The 10,639-nt window shown below is 48.0% G+C and overlaps 1 protein-coding gene across 1 annotated transcript; it reads right to left on the reverse strand.

Moving 5' to 3' along the window:
* Positions 1-545: 545 nt before the first annotated feature.
* LOC142098597 (gap junction beta-3 protein-like) lies at positions 546-4,018 on the reverse strand. The gene is made up of 3 exons (XM_075181430.1): positions 3,517-4,018; positions 1,371-2,244; positions 546-1,214 (listed from the first exon to the last, which is right to left on the reverse strand). Exon 2 carries the CDS (start codon positions 2,242-2,244, stop codon positions 1,519-1,521), a length of 726 nt encoding a protein of 241 aa, XP_075037531.1. The 5' UTR covers positions 3,517-4,018; the 3' UTR covers positions 546-1,214; positions 1,371-1,518.
* Positions 4,019-10,639: the final 6,621 nt, after the last annotated feature.

A 10,639-nucleotide genomic window follows, 5' to 3' on the forward strand; every position in this document is an offset into this window, starting at 1 on the left:
CACACATCGCGGAAGTACAAGCCCCAGCCGTGATATCTGATAAATAGCCCCCCCATGTATTTGCAGAGATTATCACTGATGGGAGCCAGCAATTCTTTGCAGTAGATTTAGGGCTGCAGTACCAACTAAGGTCAGCAGGTGGTGACATTCTTGACCATTTTTCCGCACCCTGGAAAACAGTTTCAGTAAACTGTAAACTTAAATCATTATAGACTAAGATTACTAGATGTTGTAGACATTTATGGGTTGTGTTTGCATTTACTGCTCACGTATAAGAAGTGTAATGTTATAGCTTTTATTTGAGAAACTGCTAAGGTAGAATCACTCCCATAATATACAGATAATACTAGCCCCTTACCACCCTTGTGGTCTGACCAGAGCTGCCATCAGCGGGATAGAGCTGTAAGGGGTCTGGGCAGTCCGTCTGTTCCGGCCCCCTAGTCTGACCGCTGTGATGGGAGGGCATGTACTGTGATGGGGGGCATGTACTGTGACGAGGAGGGGGCATGTACGTGATGAGGGGGGGCATGTACTGTGATGGGGGGCATGTACTGTGGTGGGCATGTACTGTGATGGGGGGCATGTACTGTGGTGGGCATGTACTGTGATAAGGGGGGGCATGTACTAAGATGAGGGGCATGTACTGTGATGGGGGGCATGTACTGTGATGGGCATGTACTGTGATGGGGGGCATGTACTGTGATGGGCATGTACTGTGATGAGGGGCATGTACTGTGGTGGGCATGTACTGTGATAAGGGGGGGCATGTACTAAGATGAGGGGCATGTACTGTGATGGGGGGCATGTACTGTGATGGGGGGCATGTACTGTGATGGGGGGCATGTACTGTGGTGGGCATGTACTGTGATAAGGGGGGGCATGTACTAAGATGAGGGGCATGTACTGTGATGGGCATGTACTGTGATGAGGGGCATGTACTGTGATGAGGGGGGCATGTACTGTGATGAGGGGGGCATGTACTGTGATGAGGGGGGGCATAAACTGTGATGAGGGGGGGGGGCTGCCTGCCATATTATTTTGTACTGGGCCCCACAGTAGCTATAAATAGCAGCCCTGAGTCTGACCGACCATAGATCCTAATAGAAGGACGTTTGTGATTTCAGCTTTATAGGATCTTTAGAGTTTATAAATGTTATATGAAATGGTTAATATAACAATATATCTCCATACGATGGAGCCTATGATCCCTACAGCTTCCCTATAATGCAGGGGTAGGCAACCTGCGGCTCTCCAGGTGTTGTGAAACTACAAATCCCAGCATGCCTTACCACTTATCTGCTGGTTATCTACTGGCAAAGCATGCTGGGACTTGTAGTTTCACAACACCTGGAGAGCCGCAGGTTGCCTACCCCTGCTATAATGGATCCGTTAGTAAAGTGCTTCTGGTCGTTGGACAGAAGATCGTTGGGGGATTCCTACTGCTACATATGCAAAATTTGACCAGTATGTAAACAAAGACTTTCTGTGTCCCCCGGCTGAGCGTGGATTTGTAGAGTATCACACGCACTCATCATGGTGCCTTCGACATGCGGCCAAGTAGTGGCAGATACTGTACAGTCCAAACACAATGCACACCAGGGACAAGGTGATGGAGAGCATGCCTAGAAGGTAGAGGGACATCCGCTTCTCCGCTGGGAATCTCACCAGACAGGTATACGGCCCAGGACACAGGTCTGTGGAGCATTCGTAGGAGTTGCTGGACACCAGCGGTAGATGCCACCAAAACAAGATGTACAAGAACATCAGTTCACCCACTAGCCGCATCAGGATACAAAACAGGTAGAGGACAAGTAAGGTTCTCTGGTGGTGGAAGTCCAACACCAAATCTTTGTGAGCCAAGTCTGAAGCCCATGTCCCGATCAAGGGTCCATCGGGATGGTCGGCTTTCTTTTTAACGGTTGCCTTGGTGAGGTTGTGCCGGAGCTGCGAGGTGAAAAGCTCCATGATGAGCACAGAAGCCACGAAGAACACGTAGGCACTGTTCCACAGGGACACGATCGGCACGTTAAAGTGGTTGCTGAAACAAGACTTCCGGCAAAACTCTGAGGTGTCGTTGCCACGACATTCAAAGTCCAGATCCAGCTTACCCCAGGGCATTTCGGATACGTATAGAGCCAGCAGACGGACCACAGCAAAACCAAACCACATTGTCCTCCCGGCATAGTCCGTGGTGGCCTCTAGAGCCGTGCGGAGGATCGGGATGAGACCGGTGACCATCGCCATCTATGAGAAAATAAGTGTGTTAATGGGACGATACGATGCTCAGTGAGCGAAACACTGATCTGTTTCATTATTAACATGGTACATATAGCGCACACATAGCAGTCACATTCCTGCCAACATTTGCAAAGGAAATATCAAGACAAAATAATAATGCCCAGACACGTCCACTCAATTGTCATGAAGCTCCTCCCACATCAGTGGGTGTATACAACCATTCAGAAATTATCAGTGGGACGTAGTGTGAGCTGCTCATAATTGCCTACCGTCCCTAGAACAGTATAGCTGCTACAGCGCCTCTTTGATGTTGGCTGGCTGGTAGCTTCTGACCACTTACTATGAATCAGGACTGCTGGGTAGCGGGCAGAGCGTTGGCACAGTGATGCAGGGTTCAACACAGGACAGCCGGGGAACAGATTAGAGTGTAAGCTCTTATCTGTTGGTCATAGGATACAGAAGGCAGTAGGTGTCAGGCAGAATCTTCAAGCAGTGATGTTTATTGCTCAAGGGTCATGATAAGGACCTTTACACACTAGTTAGAGGTACTAGTGATCTCCAGAAGTTCTGATGGTATAATACAGTGAAAATACAAAATACAGCTCTTATATACAGTTTCTGACACAGGTGTTGGCAGTGGGTAACCCAGTCCCCTTCCTTATCTGGCACCGCAAAGTCTGAGATATTATATTCAATGTTTTAGCATCCGGATGCAAGAAAAGACTTAATTAGCATGGAACTTCCTTTAGATATACATTAAATACACTCAGTCATTACATTTACAATGATATACAGAGGCGCACTGCACCACTAACTGAAATAGATTTATACAATAAGTGATCTAGCGGCACACGCCTCTACTCTAGCCGACCTGCGTCTGCACATTCCTTCCCTCCCCCGTCTGCCTCTCCAGGAGTCACACAAGTCAGACGCGAGCAGGTCTCCATTGACGCAACATACGTCTGTGCTCTTTGTGGGCTCGCGCACTGCGAATTTGCGTAATTCACGCTGCGTAAACTGCATAAGTTTAACTCGGCCTCTGGCCCTGTGTGCAGTATTACAGTGTTGGGATAGAATATATTCACACACGTAACTATAATGTTGCAGTGATCTGTGATCAGTATAAACAGACTGAGCCAAGCAGTGTGATCGCAGCCTTAGTTGATGTTTGTATAGAAAGCAGAGTGTGACAGTATGTGCTGCCCAGGGCTTTGCACGACGCTTGTGAATGAAGCTGTGATCATTCACATAAATATATGTGGTACCACAAGGACTCACCTTTTCTGGTAGTAGTTAAAGCTTAAATGAATGGAACTTGACCCACAGAAACTCCACACAGCGAGCAGAGACTGTCAGTTCTCCGGGTTAGGATCACAGAAAGTGTCAGGTCCCAATTTCAGGATACTGAAGATTTGTAGCTTGTCCAAGGAAGAATGTCACACGGTAGACTCTGTGAATTAGACTGTTAGCTCCCTAGGTCAGGATCTTGTAGTTCCAGTATAAGCTGACTGAGCCGGCAGTTTCAGCACTAATGCTCCGTCCAGGTGAGAATCCCAGTAGTGTCAACAGCAAATAATGTTCAATAAAGATAAAATGTCAGCTCTGCAGGTCAGCATCTGATATCACGAAAAATAGTGTCAGCTGTACTCCGGGATAGACTTCTGTATAGTTGTTCCTTGTAGCTAGGATGGGTCAGTACCTTAGGTGTGTCCTGTGCTGATAGAGTGTCTGCTCTGCAGGTCAGAGTCATACAAGATGCAATATAGACCAGCTCACGACTTTCTTAGATTCACCCTTAGATGTGGCTGGGATGTCCCAGGGGCGGGCGTTGCTTCCTCGTATACAAGAAAAATGTTGTCTTTCAAGTTTCCATGGTGCATTAACCATATGTTCCCTGTAAGGCAGTCATATCATACCTGCCCTTAACCTTAAACCTTTCTGCCTATCTATTATCATTTTTATTATTATCGTACATTTGTAAGGCGCCACAGTGCTCCGCAGCGCCGTATTGTAGGGAAAACAGGGACATACATAAAACAGGGACATACAGCGCAGACAAAATAAATGCAGACATGAATACAAAGGGTATGAAGGACCCTGCTCACTACAGAGCTTACATTCTACATAAGTCCATCTCAGCACATCTATATTCTGCTTGTAGTGTCCACCTTTCTGTGGCCACGTCAACCACGTCACAGTTAAATTGAACCGATACTATCCTTTCTTATGACACAGGGAGAGTTGTTCTTGCAATTTTTCCACCAGGAGACCCCACCCAGGTCTTAGAAAGTAGCTGTGGATTCCAGCCTAGAGCCCTTGCAGGATTCTGATTGGCTGTAACCCGGGATGCGGGATGATTCAGGATTCCTGGTCACAGGTGAGAAGCCGGAGATCAGGTTACCTGTGCTGGTGGCTCTTCTGTAATCCATACCTAGGGCCGGTCTCTACAGAGCTCACCTATATTATAAGTGTCACGTTACGTTGTGCAGAGCTCTCTGTAGAGACAGGGTCATTAAATGATATATTGCCATATATAACTACATAATTGCAGAAGTGCACGTAGGTCTGTTTTTTTTTTATTTTGCTCTGTGTGTTCCACTTGAAGAATCCGTATTGAGACTATTTAATCCTGTGATAGAGCAGCAGATAACTCTGTCTCCACCGAGGGGAACAAAACATCACAGACGACTGGAGGGAAAAAGCCACAAGACTGGTTTCATGGCCGCGTACTATTTTTATACTGTGCTTCAGAAAGTTACGTGTTTCACAACATGGGCACACGACTAAAAACTTCATGGTCCCGATTCAACAAGACTCGTATCTGCCGGTATTCAGCGTATCGTGCGCAAAATCACTCTGTCATTGCCCAGATCCGGGACATACGGCCGCGATCGCATCCCTCACGCACGCGCAACCACTTCCGAATAAAGCTCTGGGTAACGCAAAGTTACTTGTCCTTATGCCGTATATCTTGCTCCAGCTACAGGACTAGTCAAAAAAAAGTGCAAAAATGTATTTTATGTTCAGTAGACATTGAGATCAGCCTAATAAATGTGTTTCATGGCAAAAAAAAAAGCCTGAAACAACCCCACTTTTTTTCATTAATACCTATATTATTACCAGGTGACATTATTTCAATATTTTTTTTCCTGTACTTACGTATCCTACAGTGTCTTGTATTGTAGAGTCGGACAGACCTACACCCGAATTCAAAACCACACCTATCTTCAGATCCGCACCTTGATGAAGGGGCGCAAAACTGAAATACGTGCGTATAATACTATACGCAGGTTCCTCTCAGTACGCCTTGGTGGATCGGGTCCTATATGTCAGTAATACGACAGTGTGATACCATATGCACCACAGATCGCCGGGCACCGCAGAGATACTCACCACCCACTGTATTCACCTGGCACAAGAGCCTGGAAAACTGTGAAAATCAGTGGGATTAAGCGGCCTATTAGTCATTGGAGCCCCAATTGTGAGCTGAGTCAGATTGTTATATTTCACCCCAATAAAGAAATGTAGACAGTTATTGCTGTAGTGATTTAACAGCAAAAGGCAAATAAAAGTGTATAAAATAATCTGGCTGAGGCACCTCAGACACTTGGCAGCACACGGTATTACTGGCCAGCAGTGCCGGTAGGTCGGTGGCCTCAGCGGGCCGTCTAATGTCTTTTCTAAGGTTAAATTTTTTTTTATGCAGAGCGCACAGCTTCCGCCAGAATAGATGCTGGGGGGCGTGCAGAGGGTGCTGCCCCTCCTCCTGCACCGGCCATCTTCCTTTCTGTGGTGGCCGCGGATCTGTTCCCGTCCCGCTCCTCCTCCCCTTACCTCTGTGGCCGGCTGCAGTCTACCTACAGAGGTCACATGTGTACAGAGAGGAGTCTCCACAGCAGCTGCAACAAGGTGTGATGGAGAGCAGAGGGGGGCTGTAATGTGTGGTGGAGGGCAGAGGGGGGCTGTTATGTGTGATGGAGGGCAGAGGGGGGCTGTAATGTGTGGTGGAGGGCAGAGGGGGGCTGTTATGTGTGATGGAGGGCAGAGGGGGGCTGTAATGTGTGATGGAGGGCAGAGGGGGGCTGTTATGTGTGATGGAGGGCAGAGGGGGGCTGTAATGTGTGATGGAGGGCAGAGGGGGGCTGTTATGTGTGATGGAGGGCAGAGGGGGGCTGTAATGTGAGCAGGAGGGCAGAGGGGGGCTGTAATGTGTGATGGAGGGCAGAGTGGGGGCCTGTAATGTGTGATGGAGGGCAGAGGGGGGCTGTAATGTGTGATGGAGGGCAGAGGGGGCCTGTAATGTGTGATGGAGGGCAGAGTGGGGGCCTGTAATGTGTGATGGAGGGCAGAGGGGGGCTGTAATGTGTGATGGAGGGCAGAGGGGGGCTGTAATGTGTGATGGAGGGCAGAGGGGGCCTGTAATGTGTGATGGAGGGCAGAGTGGGGGCCTGTAATGTGTGATGGAGGGCAGAGGGGGGCTGTAATGTGTGATGGAGGGCAGAGGGGGGCTGTAATGTGTGATGGAGGGCAGAGGGGGGCTGTAATGTGTGATGGAGGGCAGAGGGGGGCTGTTATGTGTGATGGAGGGCAGAGGGGGGCTGTAATGTGTGATGGAGGGCAGAGGGGGGCTGTTATGTGTGATGGAGGGCAGAGGGGGGCTGTTATGTGAGCAGGAGGGCAGAGGGGGGCTGTAATGTGTGATGGAGGGCAGAGTGGGGGCCTGTAATGTGTGATGGAGGGCAGAGGGGGGCTGTAATGTGTGATGGAGGGCAGAGTGGGGGCCTGTAATGTGTGATGGAGGGCAGAGTGGGGGGCTGTTAGGTGTGATGGAGGGCAGAGGGGGGGCTGTTAGGTGTGATGGAGGGCAGAGTGGGGGCTGTTATGTGTGATGGAGGGCAGAGTGGGGGCCTGTAATGTGTGATGGAGGGCAGAGGGGGGCTGTTATGTGTGATGGAGGGCAGAGTGGGGGCCTATAATGTGTGATGGAGGGCAGAGGGGGCTGTTATGTGAGCAGGAGAGCAGAGGGGGGCTGTAATGTGTGATGGAGGGCAGAGGGGGGCTGTAATGTGTGGTGGAGGGCAGAGGGGGGCTGTTATGTGTGATGGAGGGCAGAGTGGGGGCCTGTAATGTGTGATGGAGGGCAGAGGGGGGGCCTATAATGTGTGATGGAGGGCAGAGGGGGCTGTTATGTGTGATGGAGGGCAGAGTGGGGGGCTGTTATGTGTGATGGAGGGCAGAGTGGGGGGCTATAATGTGTGGTGGAGAGCAGAGGGGGGCTGTTAGGTGTGATGGAGGGCAGAGGGGGGGCTGTTAGGTGTGATGGAGGGCAGAGTGGGGGCTGTTATGTGTGATGGAGGGCAGAGTGGGGGCCTGTAATGTGTGATGGAGGGCAGAGTGGGGGGCTGTAATGTGTGATGGAGGGCAGGGGGGGCTGTTATGTGTGATGGAGGGCAGAGTGGGGGGCTGTTATGTGTGATGGAGGCAGAGTGGGGGCCTGTAATGTGTGATGGAGGGCAGAGGGGGGCTGTTATGTGTGATGGAGGGCAGAGTGGGGGGCTGTAATGTGTGGTGGAGAGCAGAGGGGGGCTGTTAGGTGTGATGGAGGGCAGAGGGGGGCTGTTGTGTGATGGAGGGCAGAGTGGGGGGCTGTAATGTGTGATGGAGGGCAGAGGGGGGCTGTTATATGTGATGGAGGGCAGAGTGGGGGGCTGTAATGTGTGGTGGAGAGCAGAGGGGGGCTGTAATGTGTGGTGGAGGGCAGAGTGGGGGGCTGTTATGTGTGATGGAGGGCAGAGTGGGGGGCTGTAATGTGTGATGGAGGGCAGAGGGGGGCTGTAATGTGTGATGGAGGGCAGAGGGGGGCTGTTATGTGTGATGGAGGGCAGAGGGGGGCTGTTATGTGTGATGGAGAGCAGAGGGGGGCTGTTATGTGAGCAGGGGGGCAGAGGGGGGGCTGTTATGTGTGATGGAGGGCGCTGTTGTGTGAGGGAGTGGAGGGAGGTCTTAATATATTGTGTGATATGAGGGAAGGGAGGGAGGTTATCTTAATAGTAGATGGGTGGGAGGTAGGTAGGTATTAATTAATGGTGGAATTTAAAATTTAATGGGTGCTATTTTATTTGTGGGCTGGTGGCGGGGCAATTTTATTTATTGGTGGGGCTTTTTAATGCTGGAGTATTAAATTTAGATGAGGTGACGGGACCTTTAATTTAATGCTGGGTAATTTGCGGCTATTAATTGAATGTGTGGCAGAGTTTGGGGAGGAAGGCTATTAATTAAAGATGAATATTACTTATTAATACTGGGAATGGTTGTGGGAAATGGTTATATTAAGCGTAAATGCTATTAAGTTATTGTTTGGAGGGAGGGAAAGCACAGTGGCCTAGTGGTTAGCACTTGTGCTTCACAGCACTGGGGTCATGAGTTAGATTCCCGACCATGGCCTTGTCTGTGTAGAGTTTGTGTTTGCGTGGGTTTCCTCCGGGTGCTCCGGTTTCCTCCCACACTCCAAAAACATACTGGTAGGTTAATTGGCTGTTATCAAAAATTGACCCTAGTCTGTCTGTATGTATATGTCTATGTGTGTGAGTGTGTGTCTATATTTGGGAATTTAGACTGTAAGCTCCAATGGGGCAGGGACTGATGTGAATGAGTTCTCTGTACAGTGCTGCGGAATTAGTGGCGCTATATAAATAAATGATGATGATGATGAGGGAAATAGGTTTATTTTTTAAATGGGAATACTATTACTTTAACATTTGGGTTGGTTGTAGCGAAATAGGTCTATTTATTAAATGTCTATATTATTAATTTAATGTCAGGGCTGGTTGGAGGGAAATAGATCTATTTATCAAATGTGAGTACTATGATTTTAATGTTGGGGCTGTAGGGAGGCCTAATTATTAAATGTGGGTGCTATTTTGATTTAATACCAGGGCTGGTTGGAGTTTTCTTAATTTCATGTACCCATTTTCTTTACCAAATAGGGCCCCCAACATTCCAGGATCCAGACAAGCAGCAACCAGTCTAAAGAAAGCAGCAGCCACAGGTGGTGAAAGTGACAAGAACAGGTAGGAGAGAGCAGAACAGTCTGCCAACTGTCCAGAATCTTATGGGACAGTCCTGAATTTGGGTGTCTGTCTCGCTTAGATTTGGTCCGACAACAAGGACAGTTGGGAGGTATGTCCCGCTTCACACTGTACTGCTGGTGACGGCAGAGCTGCGTGTACCTAACAGTAGTGCACACAGTTTTGCCTGTGTCTTTGTCTAATATGCATTTAAAATAACCCAGTGTCTTAAGTGCCCCGGGCCCCCCAGAGCCTTATTCCAGCTCTGGTGATACTTTAGTGGTTCTTATATTGATACCATTGCACAATATCATTAATCCTTCCTCCTTTGCACTTACTATATTACCAGCAAGGCCTTGGATTAGCTCTCCCCTTCACTTATACCATTGTCTGCCACCCCTCCCTGCACTGTTATTAATTCAAACCACCCCCAATCACTGGGCACATTTAGGGCTCATACACAATTGTTAAAAAAAGAAATATTTTCTTACAGATGCTTGAAGTATTTCACCTTTGTGGTGATCGCACTGGATAGCCATTTATTATAAGGTTTATTTTTAATGCACTTTTTAAAACACACAGTACACATTATTATATATTAAAGAGAGACGTTTGGCTGGTAGTTTGCATCTCATGACATCAGGGGAAGATGCAACAGTGCGGTGAGGTCTCATATGCTGCTCTATGTTTTGCAATAGTTAAACTTATCAAACAAAGTCAGATATGTTTCTATGAAGGGAATTTTGGAAGGATGTGTTAGTAGGTAACACATCGCAGATGTAAAAAGATTCATGTATTTTGTATAACACAGAACTAGCAGCTTTTTCCCTGCATTGCTTTAGATATGACCCACTGTGTTTTAAGTCATCACATTTAGGTTTTCCTCAATGTTACTACAACCAAATTCTAGTAGTTCTAAACCCCGCCTACTTTTGTGTTGGCCCCACCTACAATTGATTTGGTCCCGCCCACATGAGGCCACGTCAGGAATTTTTTCCAGGGCCACTTTAAGTTCCCCATCCTCCCCTGCGTGCGCATGCGTGATCCGGCATCCCAGCATGCAGAGCGGAACCGAGAGCTTAGATTTGGGATTCCGCTAATGTGAGAGAAAAAAAAGACATAGCTAATAAATAGATTTTATTTATTTTAAAAATTAAAAGAACATTTTAAAACATTAATGGATTAAAAAAAAAAATCTATATATTTATTTTGAGAATAAAGTATTTTTTGTAATGCTTTGGCTGCGTTATCGTCATACTGAGATACTTGTTAATTAGGGGATGGGGAAGAGTTCTCCACCGAAACAGCCGGCAATGAGCTTATTACTGCGAGTC

This window comes from Mixophyes fleayi, chromosome 7 (assembly GCF_038048845.1).
Source record: "Mixophyes fleayi isolate aMixFle1 chromosome 7, aMixFle1.hap1, whole genome shotgun sequence".
Classification (NCBI taxonomy): domain Eukaryota; kingdom Metazoa; phylum Chordata; class Amphibia; order Anura; family Limnodynastidae; genus Mixophyes; species Mixophyes fleayi.

Bases quoted from the DNA above. Each gene is read 5' to 3' on its own strand.
- LOC142098597 (XM_075181430.1), bottom strand. From the start codon at position 2,244: ATGGCGATGGTCACCGGTCTCATCCCGATCCTCCGCACGGCTCTAGAG.